The sequence below is a fragment of the Ochotona princeps genome, chromosome 17 (assembly GCF_030435755.1).
Source record: "Ochotona princeps isolate mOchPri1 chromosome 17, mOchPri1.hap1, whole genome shotgun sequence".
Taxonomy (NCBI): Eukaryota; Metazoa; Chordata; class Mammalia; order Lagomorpha; family Ochotonidae; genus Ochotona; species Ochotona princeps.
Window position 1 is genome coordinate 8,850,362 of NC_080848.1, and position 18,066 is coordinate 8,868,427.

The following is an 18,066-nucleotide window of genomic DNA, read 5'->3' on the forward strand; positions in this document are numbered from 1 at the left end:
CGACTCTAAATTCTGGAAGTCAGCAGGACTTGCTGGCCATGTCCTCGTAGCAGCCCCTCCCCCTCAGACTCCCCCGGGGATGTGAGTCTTAGTCTGAGTTCCAACGTTGTAATACACAGCCTAGGAGGGTGGGGCCTGCTGGCAGAATCGTGTGTGTCCGGAATCCCAGCTGGAGCTCAAGAGCGTGGTTGAATTTGATGTCTAACCAGATTCCCTTAGCATGCTGGGGTTAGAGGCTGCCTCCACACTCAGTACTGGGGAGTCATGGTGAAACACCCGGACACAGCTCACAGGGAACAGAGCTCCCAGAACATCTGTTTGCAAGGGACTTGGGCTAGTTCTGTGTGGCCCCAGGATCCTGGCAGAAGGCATTCAATGGGAGGTTGATTCGTTCCTCCCATGGTCGGTGCCGGCTGGCCCCCACCTCCTTGGGCTCTCTTCCCTAAGGACTGGGATGGTCAAAGTGCCTTGGAGTCAAGCTGCCGACCCCGGCGCTGTGGTGTCCTTGCTTCTAGGCCAGGTCGTTGATGGTGCTTTTGGAAGCTCACACTCTGAGTTTCTGTTAGAGAAAGGGGCTCCTCTCACTCACTGCAGGGAATCTGAGTCACTTCTACCCGTCCTTCCCTCTCAGGCACCCACAAACTTGGGGTAGCTGCTTTTGTTAACGTTTTCCTCCGTCTGCCCACCAGGCTGTTTCTGGCCCCAGGAGCCAGGCGGTGGATAAACATAGATGGGAAGACCATGGACATCACAGTGAAGGGGCTGAGGCACCCCCACCGCTACGTGCTGGACGCCGCACAAACGCACATCTACATGCTCATGAAGAAGGTAGGCCGGATCTGTGTGACACACAGGGACTGGGGATGGGAACTGGGGAGCCAACTCCAGCTGCACCCCTCCATCCCTCACTGCACCTGTAAAGTTCTGTGGACGCGGGGAAGAGGGGGGTGACAGGCAGAAACCACTATGCTGGAACTGGGATGTGTTGATAATGAAAGTGCTGTAACGGCCAGTGTGGGTTGAGGGCTTGCCAAGTGCAGTTGCCATGCAAAGCAATTTGTTCTTAGAGACAGTTCACGAGGTGGAGGGGGTTTGCTTCTCCAGGGTCCAGGCGCTTGCCCAGGGTCTGAGCAGAGCGAGAGCAGGAATGCTGGTTTGTCTCTGCCTGGGTCTGAAGGCCGAGCTGCCAGGCTCCGTTGGTTGTGGGGCACGAGTGGGGCCGAGCCACGTATGGAAGCCTCTGAAAATACCCCAGTGAGAGGATCCAGGCTGTGGGGGGTCTCACAAATTATTAGAATCCTTCCTTCCTTCCTTCCTTCCTTCCTTCCTTCCTTCCTTCCTTCCTTCCTTCCTTCCTTCCTTCTTTCCTTCCTTCCTTCCTTCCTTCCTTCTTCCTTTCTTAGATTTATTTGTTTTTATCTGACAGTCAGATTTATACAGAGAGTGAGAGACAGAGACAAAGATCTTCCATCCTTTGGCTTACTTCCTAAGTGGCTGCAATGGCCATAGCTGAGTTGATCCAAAGTCAGAAGCCAGGAGCTTCTCCCCAGTCTCCCATGTGGGCACAGGGTCCGAAAGCTTTGGGCCATTCTCTGCTGCTTTCCCAGGCCACAAGCAGGGAGCTGGATGACAAGGAAGTGGGGCATGAACTGGTGCCCATATGGGATCCCGTGCTTGAAGAGGGAGGATTAGCAATTGTACCAGGCCCCAGTATTTTCTTGGTGTTTCTCATGTCCCAAACAGAGGGCAGCCTGGACAGTAGCGGGCTAGAAGTGGGCTCCTTACTCATAGTTGCTCATTTTCCTGGAAGAAGGCTTTGCATGGTTGAGGCTTTGGTCTCACTCAAACGTGGGGTTTCCTGGAGTCCTCCAAAGTGGAGGTTTGGGATTACAGGTTGCAGCTCGCAGGATGGCTCAGCCTGAAATGTTGACCCCCTGCTGCCTGGCTGGCTCCCACCCCTGCGAACAGCAGTTCTCTCTACACCTCCCTCAATGGCGTTCTCACAATAAACACAAATTCTCTGGCGGTGGCCACTTGGCTGCCGAGGGAGGGCTGGAGAGCAGGGAGTGTGTGCGTCGGAAGGAAAACATCCCTCTCTGCTCATAATAGCTGTTTTTCTCTTGCTCCCACTAGGATTCTTATGCTCGCTATTTAAAATCTCCAATCTACAAGGAAATGCTGGCCAAGGCTATTGAACCTCAGGAAGCCACCAAGAAGAGGCAAGAGGAGTTGTCTGTAATTGCCCATCACCTGCTGTTTCCCTCCTAGAGATGGGAGGGTCTTTCGCAGCCGAATGGCTGTTATTGAAATATTTGATGAAAATATTGAGGGCTGGGGAATGGGAGTGCCTCATTTGCTTCTTAACGCCCCGACATTGCTCTAGCGAGTCTTCCTTGTAATTACCCCCAGTGAGTTTTATTTCCCAAACACTGGTGTGAGAGGAGTTTTGATGATCAGACCAATAATTACCCTATCACACATGGAAGCATTTCATTGGCTTTTTTTTAAAAATTGCTACTTGCCTCCACTTCCAAATTGGTCTGTGGGAATATATTTAGTGACAGCCCAGTAACTCGTGGCTCCTTAGGAGAGAATAGAATAGTAGACCATGCCCGGAGGGGAGATGCTAACCACTTAGGGGAAAGGGCCAGCGATCTCGCAAGTATTCCTGCAGCTATTAGGGCATCTGTCTTAGAAACCCACTGACCTGGTTTCTAACCCACTGACACTCTCCCCTTGTTGGACATGTGGGTCAGGTTCTGTTGTGGATCCGCTGGGATAACGGATGAAGTGAACTTCTGGGAGCAGGTTGAATGCTCTTTGGGAGGGGTGTGGGGTGGGTGGATATAGAGATTGAATATTCAAAAGAGTGACCCAGTGATCATTTCAACAAAGCTGTATGACTCCAGGGGAGACTTTGCCACCTCTAGCAGTATGTCCTGTCCCCTTGCGGTTAGTCAATGTTCCCCTGTTTGCCTGTTCAGCCCACGCTGGGCTCCTTTCCAGCATCTTCAATGGATTCCAAACAGGGGTGGTTGGACCAGAGCCTTTATCAAAGGAACTTAAAAAGAGAGAGAGAGAGAAAGAGAGAAAATCAACTTGGTTTCGTTCTTGAAGATAATGGCCCTGTTATAAAAATGAGAGAAAGGAGGGCTTGTCATGCTATTCTTCTAGGTTTACCCAGTAAGGAAGGGAGTTCAGGGTCCCTGGGGGCTTGAAAGCTTCTTCTTAAAACCACAAGAAAGGGCGGTAAAAACTCTAGAAGTTCTGCCAAAAGGAGTGGGGGGGAAGGAGGGAGGGAGATTGCGCTCCTCACTCCAGATGCTTTCTAAGTTGAGTCAGACAGGAGGATTCAGTTGTTTCTCCACCCACCCCCCACCCCTTAGGGCATGGCTGTGGCTTTGGATGCCTGGGGAGGCACAGAACATAGTGAAGCTCTTGGCTGTGGAGTGAGGTGTTGTGGTCTAGCCCTGTTGGCATTAGTACTGTGAGCGAGAATTCCATGTAATCGCTTTGTACAGTGTGGAGCTTTTACTTGCATCCAAGTCAGGAGGGGAAGGAAGTATGATTATCTCGACGACTTGCAGGTGTAGGGCAGTGTATTAAACCTGCCTTTGCGGGACAAAGGAGACCTGGCTCCAAGCCTTCCCCCTCGGCATAGCAGGCGAGAGACCTAGGGTTAGGCCTTACTTCCTAGGAGTCCTCTTCCCTAAGAATTCTGGGGTCTTCTGTCATTCTGAAATGCTGGGGAGGGCTGAAGTCTTTGATGTATCATTGCCATCTGAGGAGTCTTCCCTGTGCTTAACCAGAAGGCTGATGGAGTTGGTACCCAACTGGTTTTGTCTTCCAAGGGAGAGGAAATAGTGAAGTTTGGACATGGCTCTGAAGACCTCATCCTAGGTGCCCTGGGAAAATGAGGGGAGAAATCGAGACCCTGACCTTCGAGCCCCAATCCCCATCAGGTGTGACAGTGGTATTGTTGGGCAGGCAGCGTGGTTTTTGACTGTTCTCTTCTTCCTTCCAGTGCAACCCTCCCTTTTATGCGGCGGCACCTGCGCTCCAGCCCAAGCCCCGTCATCCTGAGGCAGCTGGAAGAAGAAGCCAAGGCTCGTGAAGCCGCCAACACTGTGGACATCACCCAGGTCATGAGCAGGCTGGACCGCAGGAGCCAGCTCAGGAAGGAGCTACCTCCTAAATAGATCTCTGGTTTCCAGGGTGTGCACTGGGGAGTGGCAAGCAAAGGAAGGCAGGGTCAGAGTCTAGGAGATTCTGTTTCCTGTTAGTGGGGCAGGAGAGTCAATAGGTCCATCCCATACTCCTTTAACTTCCTTCGTGGTAGACTTCCCAATATTACTCCAACCAAGGGACAGGGTTGGCAATAATGAGGAGGGCCATCACTGAATGAGTGGCTGCTGTGTGTCTACCTGTCTTATCTTTGTGAGTTCTTGCAGTGAGAACCATAGGGAAACCAAGTTGCTTTGTATTTCACTGTTCTGCTTTGGAAAAATTTGATAAGGTCTCTGTACCCCCAAAGCATGATCTTTTAAGGGCATTTATTTGAAAGAGCTTTATGAACTCAACCCATGTTTTCAGTTTCAGTTCTGTTCCTAGGACAGTCTGGGATCCTGCTAGAGGGCTGGTAGCACGGATGCCCTGTAGAGATGCTTCCCCTGGGCTCCTCGGTAGGCGCTGCCTGCAGAGACCCCACTAAGACCACTCTCCTATTGTGCTTGTGTTTAGCCAGAGGTACTTGAAGATTTGGTGGGCTGCCCTTTCACCTCCTTCTCCCCTTGTGGATGCTAGATTTGCTACGTAGCTGTAGGATTGAGGGACTCTGGCCAGGGAAGCAGCACCGGCATCTTCCTCTAGGGGAAGAGAGATGCTAAATATCCGGGATGTTTTCAACATGGGTCAGGATCAGAGATAATATCTTCTAGGAGATTTTCCAGATGATATATTCTTGTTCAGAAGCTATGGATTAGGTCAGCCCTGTAGCCAGAGGTGGAGGGAGAGGCCAGCTCAAACCCTGACCATATGAGATCTAGATCATTCTTGACGTAAAGCTTACCTCACACACCTGTGTAGCAACGCAAAAGAGATGGAGCAAGAGTACCCAGCAGGGTTACTCACTCATTCACACAGCGCGCTGATTGATTACTTACTACCTGTACGGAGTGGGTGAGCAAACCAAACACAGTCCGCTTCTCATGGAGTTTGTAGTCTAGGACTGGAAAAATGGAATTAAATAATCGGGTGGCTGTTGCTGTATAAGGAGCACCCACAAAACTAGAGAGGCGTGCAGTAAGTGCTTATTATTAACGTACAGGGTCATCTGTGTGGCTGTGTTGATCTTGACTAGGCTCACATGTGCAAGGTCTGGTCTATAGTGATCTGAGCTGGGGTAAGTGGAGTGCACGTTTTCTGCTTCCCACATCCTGTTCTTCCAACCACCTCATCTTCCAATAGCCTGGCCAGCATGTTCCGTGGTGATGGCTGAGTTGCAATCACTGAAGAATGGAAACACCAAAGCCTTCACCTGGTCTCTTGTACTTCATGTTTTTAGCCAAAAGCAAGTCGCAAAGCCAGCCTAGATTTACAGGATGGGGACTTGAACTCAAACTCTTCAGTAAGAGACATTTCAAAGTATCTTGGGAAGAGATATGGGTACAGGGAAGGGTGAAGAATCGGAGCCCTCTCCAGCTGGCACCAGATCTGTGAGCAATGTCTCCATAAGTGTAGGAAAGAGCTGATCACACAAGGAGTGAGCCAGGCAGGGAGAAGGAGCCAGGGAGAGGAAACCACGTGTGTAAAAGCCCAGAGGTAGAAATGACTCGGTGAATGGGAAGGCCAGGAGGATGAGTCCTGGGCACAGGAAGAAGGGCAAGATGTGGCCAGGGTCCCGGTCGTTGAAGACCTTCTAGGTGATTGTCGAGGGGTTCTGCTTTTTGGGTTTCAAGCTGGTAAAAAAAATTCTTCCAACCCCAGAGAGGGGAGCTGACACTTCCCATTCTGCTAGTCGCCAACCACATGATGTATGAGTTTAAACCGACCAGCTTATATTCCACAAGAGCACCAAGAATTGTGCTTTGTTTATCTGTGTCGCGTGATGCTGAAGTCCCCCAGTACTGTAAGATACCCCCAGCAGGGAGTTGAGGCAGTGAATTACTTGTGGCCTCAGTGACGCGAGGGATTCCACTTCTGTCATTCAGCACTTGAAGTGTCACGCCTCTGACCATGTGTCACATGAGTGGATGGCGATGAGTGGAATGAGGCCTGGGTTTGGGGAGGGCCTCAGGGCAGCCACATGTGACACATCAGGCGCCTGCAGTGCTTGGCTGTGGCAGGTTCAGGCTCGGCCTGAGACTCCCAGCGGGGCACGTTTACCTGGCTCTCTTGCTCTTGGTGGCGGGGCAGCCACATAGTCTTGAGTAAGTCCTTGGACTTCTTTGCCTCCTCATTTGTGGCATGAGGGGTTGGTACCAGATCTGTGCTCCTCCAAACAGACTTTATGTACTCTAAGGCATACCCAGACTGGGGCCAGAGTCATCAATTTTACTTGAGGATTTAGAAGAAAGTAAGGTGATTTTTAAAAAATTCATGTGAAAATCATTGTGAATATCATATGAAACAGAATGCAAAATGGACATGCATTTGTTTCAAGATAAAATGTGAGACATCAAACATCTGTTGTGCTTGGCTGTGGCAGGCTCAGACTTGGCCCTGGGACCCCCAGCAGAGCATGTTCACATGGCTCTCCCGCTCTTGGGCCACGTTAGTGGGAAAGTGTGAGAGGCAGGAATGAAGCCAGCTGATGGCTGCTCCCCCAACTGGTTATGCCCCAAGAGCTGAGGTCACACACATGGCAAAGTGGTAGTGAGAGTGCTGGTGGTGGAATGTTGAATGCATCATGAACTTTGGGAGGTGTTGACTATGTCTTGTTCATCTTTGGCTCATCTGTCCATTCTTTCATCCACTCTTCCACACCTCACAGATTTGGTTTCATTTGTCTTTAAGTCTGTTACTACCTGCTTCTTGCCAGGTACATACCAATGGAAAGCAGCACAATGTCGTGCAAACAGGATCCCCCAATCTGAATGCAGGTGCTCAGTGTGACACATAGGTGTCTTTGCTTCCAGGTTAAGTTTCCATTTCCTAAATACAGGCTTTGAGTGGTGGGGGAAGGAGTGTAGACTTCAGAGTCAAGTAACCCTGGCTCTGGTATTTACTGGCTGTGTGACATTGATCTGCAACTTCTCTGGTGTTGTTATTTCTCCTAGACAGGTATTGAGAGTACAGAGCATTTTGTCTGGCTGAAGTTGAATGTTCAGATCTCTCTCTTTTTCTCTCTGTCTCTCTCTCTCTCTTGAAATCTTCCAACACTGTAATCCAAAATTCTGGCTTCTGTGCATGGAGGGGTCAGCCTTCAGCACCAGTTTTCTACTTTCTACCACAGCTACTTGACATTTAGCGAAGACATTTAGCCCCCCAGGTTCATCTGTGGGTGAGAGACATACCCCTGGGTGCTTACAATCCCATAAGAAAGGTGAGGCAAGAGTGTGACCAGCTCTGTCGCAGGGAAGCCACCTGATGTCTAGGGAGGACATGATAGGGGACCCTAAATTTGGAGAGATGAGAGGGACTTTGGAGCAGTTGGTGTCTGGGGCCATGACCAGTGGTCAGCTGGGACCTGGAAAGGTTGGTACAGTTCCTAGAGATGCAGACTTTTCACGTTCGTGTGGCTTCTCTGTCATTCCAACTTTAGACATCAGCTCTTTCCTGATGTTACGTCTACCTCCTGCAAGTTAGGTGTTGGTCAGGGTTCTGCTTTCCAAGCCTGGGATCCTCCAGGACAGTCTCAGAGGAGGGGGTCACAGGCCCTCCCCCAGTTTTGAGGTCTTGCAAGAGCATCTATGTCTGTTGTGCTCCTGCTGCCCTGGTTACTGTGCCTCAAACTTTACAACAGTCCCAAGAGGCCCATTGGGATCTCAGCATCAAGACCAGAACTTATTTGGATAATATTATCAGCACATTAAAATCATTATAACAATCTATTATGCCATATTCTTGGATGGTATCTTCATTGATCAGTGCTGTACCTTACATGATGTAACAAATCTTTTTTTTTTTAAAGATTTATTCATTTTATTACAGCCAGATATACAGAGAGGAGGAGAGACAGAGAGGAAGATCTTCCGTCTGATGATTCACTCCCCAAGTGAGCCGCAACGGGCCGGTGCGCGCCGATCCGAAGCCGGGAACCTGGAACCTCTTCCGGGTCTCCCACGCGGGTGCAGGGTCCCAAAGCTTTGGGCCGTCCTCGACTGCTTTCCCAGGCCACAAGCAGGGAGCTGGATGGGAAGTGGAGCTGCTGGGATTAGAACCGGCGCCCATATGGGATCCCGGGGCTTTCAAGGCGAGGACTTTAGCCGCTAGGCCACGCCGCTGGGCCCGATGATGTAACAAATCTTTCTTCCATGATATGCATTATTCTTTAAGATACCAGGATATCCTTTGTTGAGTTTCGTTTTCAGCTTGACTTTTACAGACAAGACAGCTTTGACTTTCAGTACTAATTAAAAAGGACAGGGAAAACACGGTCAGAGGAAAGTACTTGGAGCTGTACCTGGCCTATTGAAAACAATCAATAAATGTGTCATTATCACTACCACCATCTGGACCATTGCCACCGTTCTCACCATCAACACCATCGCCACCATCATCATCACGATCCTTACTATGTCATTCTCTCCATCAACACCATCGCCATCATATCACCAGCACCATCATCAATGCTGTCATCATCATTCTCACCATGACCTGTCACTGTTCTCATTGACAAAACCATCACCACCACCAGCATCATCATCCCTAACGGTTTTGTGGTCTCAGAGTAAGCCCGTGCTTTCTTTGCTCCATCTGGCTTGCCCGCTAGAGGGGCTCGTTACTTCTAATCATTGAAGGAATTTCCTCAGAAGAAATGATCATAAACCTTTGTAACTTCTCTGCTCTCTCAGAATCTTGTGGTGTAGCCCTTGAAGCTCTTAGAGAACAGTAGGATGTAATTGAACAGAGGAGAGTGTGGAGTCAGTGCTGTGGCCTCTGTCTACAGCCCCTAGGAGAGGACTGGGCAGCAACAGGGCAGTGGTGGGTTCCAGTTTGGTGGCTGAATGAAGGGTCAGTTCTAATTGGGAAGTTCTTGGCAGGACTGTGTCAACTGGGATGACTGAAAGGAGAAATGATGTGTTCACGTATGTGGATCTTCTCCCACAATGGGGAAGGGGAGTATGGGTGGGAAGGGCCTGGAAAGTGGGGTTGGGAACCCTTTAGGCTGAATCTTGATATGGCCTTGGGCTCATCCTCCTGCTCCCAGGAATTGGGGTTCAAGGGCCGCAAAGTCTCCTTCAAGTTCTCAATCAGTTTTTGAGGACAGAAATTGAGTCACCACTCACTGCACCACTTGCTTTGCTGTTCATGAAGACGCCACGTGTTGTGTTCTCGTGGGAATGTACTTGCTCCATTTCATGCTCCTCTCTTCCCTCCCTCCATTCCCTTGAGCAATAAAAACGCTGCATGGTACAAAATCAAGCTCTCCTTCATTGTGTCTCTGTTGTGATGTGTTTTTCTGCCACGTGTCTTGCATGCCACCGCTTTGCTGCCTCACATCAGTGGCAGGTGGGATGTGGAATGGAGAGACTAGTCTCCAAGTTCAAGGGCATAGTTTGTAGGAGGGGCCAAGGTGAGAGTCATGGTCCCTTGGTGGGAGCAGGTGGGAAAGACATCCCACTGAGGGTGTCCATGACCAGTTGGACTAATGGCCATCTGCCAGAAGAAAGGACCCTCTTAGGCTAGGTGAGTGAAGCACGCTGGTGGCTTTTGCCTTCCTTATCTGTTCTGTCACTCAAAATGGGTGAGAGAAGATGCTGGGAGTTGGGGGTGAAAAGAGCATGGAGGCAACAGGGTCTGGGGAGGGCTTACAGAGAGGCTGGTCTGCAGCTGTGGGATCTTGACCAAGTGACATCTTTTCCATGAGCCTCAAGTTGTAAAATCTTCAAAGTGTGATTATTTTTATCTGATTCATTTTATTTGAGTTCAGAAAGAGAGATGGGGCAGGGGATCTCCCATCTGCTAGTTCACTCTTCAAATGGCTACAACGACCAGAGCTAGGCTGATCTGAAATCAGGAGCTTCTCCCCGGTCTCCCACCTGGGTGCAGGGGCCATTCCCCGTTGCTTTCCCAGGCCATTAACAGGGAACAGCTGGGATTTGAAGTAGTTCCCATATGGGATGTTGGTGCTACAAGTGGAGGCTTAGCCTGTATGCCATAGCACTGGCTTTGTAAAGTGGGATTATAATAGGAAGTTATGCATTCTGAGGAAGCAGGATTCCAGTTAATAAATCCAAGCTCCTCTCTCTGTTGATGAAGCTCCTTTCCTTGTGTGGGGGTTTTTGGTGTATTCTCTGGACCCCCATTGACTGTAGGACAGCAATATGAGTCCAAGCAGCAGCCCTGCCCCCAGGCTCTTCTTTAGTCACCTCTTTGTTACTAAGTAGCAGTGGCTACAATCGACAAGCTACAATCGTCATTGACTCATGGCAGTCAGGTGGGACGTGCTAGGTGTTTCAGTTTATTGAGGTTGCCATGGCAAAGTACAGGAACCCTGGGCTTAGAAACCACAGGAGTGTCTCACAGGGCTGAAGGTTGGGAAGTTCATGGTCAAGGCCCTGATGAGGACCCTCTTTCTGGTTCATGATGCTTTCTTTTTTTTTTTTTTAAAGATTTTATTATTATTGGAAAGCCGGATATACAGAGAGGAGGAGAGACAGAGAGGAAGATCTTCCATCCGATGTTTCACTCCCCAAGTGAGCTGCAATGGGCCGGTACGCGCCAATCCGATGCCGGGACCAGGAACTTCTTCCAGGTCTCCCATGCGGGTGCAGGGTCCCAAAGCTTTGGGCCGTCCTCAACTGCTTTCCCAGGCCACAGGCAGGGAGCTGGATGGGAAGTGGAGCTGCCGGGATTAGAACCGGCGCCCATATGGGATCCCGGGGCTTTCAAGGCGAGGACTTTAGCCGCTAGGCCACGCCGCCGGGCCCTCATGATGCTTTCTTGCTGTATCTTCCCCTGGTGGAAGAGATGAGCTGGCTGTCTGTTTTCCTTCATAAAGGCACCAATCCCATCCTCTAAGAATATTTGAAAAATTATTTTCATTTGTTTTGAAAGGCACATGTAGAGAGGTGGTAGGGGGTCTTCTATATTTGTATCCTCTGGTTCACTCTCCAAATACTTCCATGTTGAGGACCATGCCAAGATGAAGTAGGGAGTCTGGGATGCAATCAGGGTATCCCACTTGGGTGTCAAGGACTCAGTTCCTTGAACTACAACAACCAGGATGTACATTAGCAAAAAGCTGGGATCTGGCTTAGAGGTGGAGTGAGAACTTGAACCCAGACACTACCCCATGGAACAGGTCATGCTCGGTGGCATCTTCTGTTCTATGCCAAGTGCCTGCTGCTCCTGTGGCTGTCGCTGTCCTTCCTCGGAGACAGCACCTGCCTGTAGAAGAAGTGCTAGAAGCTGGCTTCTTCAGGCTTAGTACACGCAGGGCGCCCTGGCAGCAGGTAGATGGATGCTCTTTCCTTGGGCCACATGTGCCCTGGGAGTCTTCTTCAGTGGGTCTGCGGTGGGACTGGGGGGGGTCTTTGTTCATGATAGGCCCCTGGGTGGTGTGAGGTGGCTCACTGGGAAGCCTCCTGGGACACCCTGCTCATGGGGATGCATGTAGATGCTAGAGTCAGCCATGCTGGTTGTAAGGGCTGTCCCACTCTTGAATTGGTTCCTTGGGGAAGTGAGTGGGCAGGTTGCTTCCTCTGTGGTGTGGGTGCAATGACCTACCACTGTGGGCCGGGCCAGAGCTTCATGTTGCTAAGCCCACACTTCATTGTAGCACTGGTAGGTCATCAAGGGTAGGAGTCAGGGTCATGACCCTGTGGCAGATGCCTGCGCTTTGGCTGTGGTGTTGAAGGTCTGTGGGAGTCCGGGAGCTGGGGCAGCACCTAGAACTGCTGTTTCAGGAAAAGATCTTGTTGGAGCCTCAGAAGAGCCAGTGGAGAGCAAGGAGACCCTCTTCCATCGGCCCAGACTCAGCCCCGTGCCCCCTGGCCTCCTTCTTCCTCAATAAGCTGTTCTTGCACTCACATGCCCTCTCCCCTTCAGGTTGGGCCGAGCCCACCCAGGTGGCCTGTAAACCAGGCCTCACTCTCAGAAGCCAGCGGTCTCCTGGCGGGGCTCGACCCTGGAGCAGGCATCCACGATGCTATGGCCCTCCTGCCCTTCCCTCCCTCGCTTCTTTCTATCCTTCCCTCTTTTACAATGATTTGCTTATTTATTTGAAAGGCAGTGAACAGAAGCAGATGCGGAGAGAGAGAGAGGTCTTCTAGCTTCTGGTTCACTCCCTAAATGCCTGCAATGGCTAGAGATGGACCAGGTGAACGCCAGGAGTTGAATTTCCTCTGGGTCTCCTCATGGGTGCAGGGGCCCAAGCATATGGGCCATCTTCCACTGCTTTCTCAGGCTCCTTAGCAGAGAGCTGGATTCTAATGGAGCAGCCAGGACTTGAACTGGAATCCATTATGGGATGTCAGTGTCATCACAGATGGTGGCTTCCCCCACTGTGGGCAATGACAGTTTCAAAATGGGTTTGTTCTTCCCTGAAGTCACCTCCACTTCTCTCTGGGTGAGGCATTGGCCCCGGCAGTCCCAGAATCTGTCTTCCCTCTACCAGGACCAGTGAACCCCACAGCCATGCCCCTCTGGATTCTGATGTGGTATGAGGCTCTGGCTGGCCAACCTTCTGTGGGAGGGGGATGTGAGCCCAGGCTGATGGCATGTAGCAAAGAGTGCACGCAGCAGGTGATTCTTGCTCCCTTTCATCCATGTGGACACAGCTCTTCCATGTCTTTGGGCTGAACATGTGTCTGAGCGCTCTGGGTCACTGGGACCATGGTGGCCAGGTAACCCTTCCCCTTTCTCCAGAAAGTATCCTCTGGTCCAGCTATCATTATCCCCTTCTCACCTATAAGCTCGGATTCAAGATCAGTCCCCTTTCCTGGGTACTCTTGCTCAGCTCAGGTTTGCCTTGGGAAGGTGTTGGACCACTGTCCCCGCCAGGGTATTGCAGGGTGGACCCAGGTTGGGCTCTCAGACCTGGGAGGGGCAGCCAGGCATGAACCCAGGCTCTGTGAAGTGTTGGTCATCTCCAGGCTTCAGGCTGGGACCAAGGATGCATGGTGAGGAGGAATAAGGCTGTGGCGGGGAGCAGGCACTGCTCACTGGGTGGCTGGGGCTGCAGGGGAGTGAGCATTCAGGCCGGCCACACACCAGCATCCCAGGCCTGGAGGCAGGTTAGTCTGTGGCCTGAGATATAGCCGCCTCACCCTGGGGATGGTGGCCAAGACAGTGGGACAGGCAGGTGCTGGGCAGGCCTCCATGAGTATGTGTCTTTGTTATAGGTGGCTTTAGGAGCCCTGTCACTCCTTCCTTCCCCAGGAGTGACACACCAGCCTTGCTCTGGGCCATCGGGAGAGGGTTACATTAGCAGAGGACAGCCTGGGGACCCCACAGCTCACTGCTCTGCTCTCTGCTTTCCTTCCTTATAGCCGGGCCAGCATCTGGCCCCCAGCCCTCACCTGGCCGTGTACACAGGCACCTGCGTGCCCCCATCCCCATCCAGCCCCTTCTCCTCCTCCTCCTCCTGCCGGTCCCCCAGGAGGCCTTTTCCCTCACCAAGCCGCTTCATCAGGAGGCCCAGCAGTGCCATCTGCCCCTCACCCATCCGAGCGGCTTTGGAGGGCTCCTCAGGCTTGGAGCCGAAGGCGGAGACCAGCGGATCCAATGCCCACCATGGGTCCTCGGCCCTTGAGAGCAGCGAAGCGTCTAGTGATGGTCCCACGGTCCGCGGCCAGCCCCGGGCTGCCCCCAAGGCCCGGGTGTCACTGTCCTTCGGCAGGTTGCTGAGACGGGGATGTTTGGCCTCACCGGTCTTCGCCAGGCTCTCACCCAAGTGTCCCCCAGTGTCCCACGGCAAGGTGCAGCCCCTGGGGGATGCAGGCCAGCAGCTGCCTCGGCTGAAACCCAAGAAAGTGGCAAAGTAAGGAGCAGGAGGGGTCTGGGCTGTGCTTGTGTGGGGTCTGTGGCTGTGGTCTGGGCATGGGTAGTGAGGACGGTCCTAGAGGGCAGATGCCACAAACAGCCACTCGGGGCCCTGGGTCACTGGGAGCTCTCCAGAATCGTCGCTTGTTCTGCCTTCTCTTCTAGAGTAGGCAGTTTTCTTTCTTGACTTTCACCCCTTCTGTGCTCCGTACCCACTTTGCTCCATTTCTATTTGTAAAGGGCTGGAAGATCAGTGGGCCCAGTGGGAACCACAGCTCCAAGAAGCTGGTTCCAGAAGCTTCTGTCAATGCCCCATTGCCTTCCCTTCTCCCCCCAGAAACCTTCCTGTTGGGGCCTGGCCAGGAGCACTCTTCTAGCAGTGGGGTCTGTGTAGACACAGGTGCCCAAGTACACAGCCTCTGACCCAGTCATGGTCTAGAACATTCCACCAGAGCTCGATTCCTGTGGGACTGATCTTTGGGAGCCCCACAGGCCCAGAGGTGGCACTTTGGGTGCAGAAATGAGCCTCTGCCAAGTGCTTGAAGTGCCTGCGGCAGAGAGAAATGCTGCAGACCCTGTGAAACAGCCTCTAGCCTTGCCAGGCTGTGGGGAGAGACAGTCGTGGCCAGGTCCGAAGCAATCAACACATGCCCGTGTTAACTTCAGCTTGGACTTGGAGAATGAACTGTCCGATGGGGGTCTTAGGTTGCCATGGCTACCTGGGGAGCGTGACCCCCACGCAGCATGCAGGGCCCCTGAGAGCAGAGGGTGCTGGGAGTAGAAGCGTGGGTGACCCTGGCTGCCTTAGGAGACAGGTTCTTGTGAGAACATGTCTACTGGATTTTCCTCGGGGGCGGGGCTCTGTAGAGGGAATGGCCTAGTTTGGAGCCACCGTCACACCTGGGGCATTGTCACTGACCTTGGGGAGCTTCCCCTTCACTGCTGACCTTCTCTGGGGAGGGGGAGATGGTCAATGTCACTTGGTTGAGGGTGGGGTCTGCTGTCCTCTCTGTCACATGCTTTCTTCTTGCTTCTGAAGCTTCTTCCAGATCAAGATGGATGTGCCTACGGAGAGTGGGACCTGTCTCATGGACTCGGATGATGCTGGGATGGGGGAAGCAAGTGACCATGCCATGGAAAAGGAGGTCATCTGCCCATGGGAGAGCCAGGCCGAGGGGAAAGCAGGTTGAGCCAGGGACCAGGGGCAGGGGCAGGAGGATGCTACCAGCAGGTGGGGTCGCCAGGCACACCTGATCTCCAACCAAAGTGCATTAAGATGACAGTGGAGGGTGGCGAGACCCGAGCTGGTGCATTGTGGGAAGAGCATTCAGCCATGGCCAACCCCATAGCCAACCCTACCCTCTTCTCCTGACTTTCCCTTCCCTGGGCAGAAAGGCACATGGATCAGCTGGCTTTCCTTGTTGCCTTAACACCAATAAAAGGATCACCTGTGATCGCCTCAGCTTCGGATGCTGGTGTGTTTGGTTTTCTTGGTTATTACCTATTGCCCATGTCCTCTGCACTTTTCTGGATAAAGGGATGTGGACTCGCTTCCAAGAACTCGCTCCCAGTCTAGGTTGGTTGGGGCTGACACTCTCATCACCCAAGCTCCAGGAAGGAATGAGGGAAGTGTGGCATCTCACAGGAAGTGTGGTGGGCTAGGGAAAGGCGGCCTGAGAACCCCAGGTGTGTCAGTTCAGACTCTCCAAGAAGCCAACGCCAAGGTGGGACAGGTTGGAGGAAACACTTGTGCAGCAGACAGATGGACGTTGGAAGAGGGGCATAGGACCTTCAGACCGTCGTGAGTCTGATCTTGGGGGAAGGAGAGTTTGCAGGAAGAAGCCTCAGACAATAGCATAGTTCGAAGGAAGATTGGGAGACTGTTAGGGCATTCTTGAGCCAGAGTTGTCCAAGAAGATCTCCTGGGAGGGATCTTGCCTGTGTACTCACTCTATGCATTTTCCCCTGGGAAGCCAGGTCCCAGCATGCACCTGCTGGTGGGCCCCAAGCTATAGCAGCTGGGTCATTCAGTCACTCCACCCTGTACACTTTAGTGTCCGCAGCAGCAGCAGGCCCGTAGGCACTTGGTTGGCCACTTCTATCTCTTCCCCAAGTTGCTCATTCAATATTTGTTTACTGGTCATTTATGAGGCACCAGGTACTGTGCTAGGCGGGGAATGCTATGCTAAGTAGGACTTATAGGATTCAACTCAACTAGAGCAGTAGTTCTCGGCTGGTTCTCTTTGTCACCTCAGGACCTGCTGGGCAGTGCCTGAACACATCACTGGTTTTCACCTGGACTAGAAGTGATACCTTCGTTTTTTGTTTCTTTCCAAGACTCCATGTATTGGGCAAAGGTTCCTGTTGGAACCCTGACTGGCTTGATAGTGGGTTAGGTGAGATTAAGGGCCATGTGGCAAGTAAAACAACCTTTAGGAGAATCATGGAGAGTCACACAGGAGAAAAACACTGGAGTGATTTGTCCAACCATGGATTATGCTCCTTCCCTTTAACCTTCAACTTCATCAGAATCGAATTCTCCTGACTTGCTTTCAGCCCCTGACAACCTAACCTTTTGTAGTCCATAAATACTGGGGTTTCTGAGTCATCTCTCTGCGCTCTTCTAAAAATGAATGCTGAGTAGGGGTGTGGTTGAAGCCTCGACTTGCTGAGCCCTGCAGGAAAACCACAGCCACATCAATAGTTAAACAGCACTGCTCATTTTAGGTGCCGCCAAATCGACTCCACTGGGCTCACAAGAGTGCTCCAGTGGCAAGGAAATTTTGCTACCAAGGAAGGGAGATGGTCTGGGTCTTTATTAGAACTGAGCAGGACTACTTTGATATGTTTATTTGCGAAGTTGATCTAAAATGACATTAAAGGTGAGGCATTCCGTAACCACAGTCTACTGAGAGCTATTGTGTCAACAGACAAGGGGCTCTCCACCCTGGGTTTGGGTACCACTGTTTTGGGGTTCCATCCCTAAGCCCTCAGGGTCCTAAAGAGAAACTAAGCCACACACTCCAGGCTAAAGTTCAGCAAGAAATTGACCCCAGGAGGAGGGCTGTGATTCGGTCTTTGTCACATGCTCACCCCCAGGCAGGTGGGCCGAGCAGGACTAGGGGCTACCTGGTCATACTGGACAAACCTGGTCCTAGTAAGGCTCATTTTTCGCCTTGTCTGGACATCAGAATCCTCTGAGGAAACGTGAAAGGTCTAATGCCCACCCAGGTCATGTTGATTCAAGGGCGTCAGAACCTCTGGGGGCACGTTGCTGGCGCCAGGTTTTTTTCAAGAGCTTTTTCCAGTAATTGCAATGTCCAGATGAAACTGAGAACCACTGTCCTGGGGTACTGGTTAGAGCAGGCTCACCACACCCATACTTAGCCGATGCCCAAGAGTAAGAGGTGGGAAGGTAGCTGAGGTGCACAAGCAGGAAGTCACGTGTTGTTTAGGCTCACATGCCATCGATCTGCCTTTGGTCATGTGATCACAGCCCACTGCAAAGAGACTGGGGAATGTAGTCCCTAGTTAGGCCAATTTGTGAATAGCTTCTGGAGGCTGGGATCCTGGTGAAGAGGACGGGGAGAATGATTCTTGGTGAATGTTTGATCTCTCCCCAACTGGAACTGCAACATAGTAACAGGAGAGGACGGGAGATAGGACGGTGATGGGACAGGAGGAGACAGGAGGGGCTGGTCACTTTCTCTTCAGCCAAATATTTGGCAAATGCCTTTACAATGCCGCTGTGCCCAGTTGTTCCGCGATTGGTGAGCTCCCACGCAGACCGAGTACGTCCTGGGTGTCAAGTGGGGCGCTGGAGGCAGTGCCGATTCCCAGCGCTGCTATCCTTGTTCGGAAGCAAGCTGTGGCTTCCCACTCGGGCCAGCTTCTTTGGGTCTCTCAGAGGCAGGTGTT

At 51.9% G+C, this 18,066-nt stretch overlaps 1 protein-coding gene across 1 annotated transcript in view; it reads left to right on the forward strand.

The window, feature by feature from the left end:
* Nucleotides 1-15,604, forward strand: part of RGS9 (regulator of G protein signaling 9) — a 58,162-nt gene extending 42,558 nt beyond the window's left edge. The window contains exons 15-19 of the mRNA XM_004592962.2: nt 690-828; nt 2,134-2,219; nt 4,025-4,142; nt 13,656-14,146; nt 15,188-15,604. Of these exons, the coding sequence (XP_004593019.2) occupies nt 690-828; nt 2,134-2,219; nt 4,025-4,142; nt 13,656-14,146; nt 15,188-15,338 (985 nt within the window). The 3' untranslated portion in view covers nt 15,339-15,604. The remainder of the gene's footprint in view (nt 1-689; nt 829-2,133; nt 2,220-4,024; nt 4,143-13,655; nt 14,147-15,187) is intronic.
* The last annotated feature ends 2,462 nt before the right edge of the window (nt 15,605-18,066 follow it).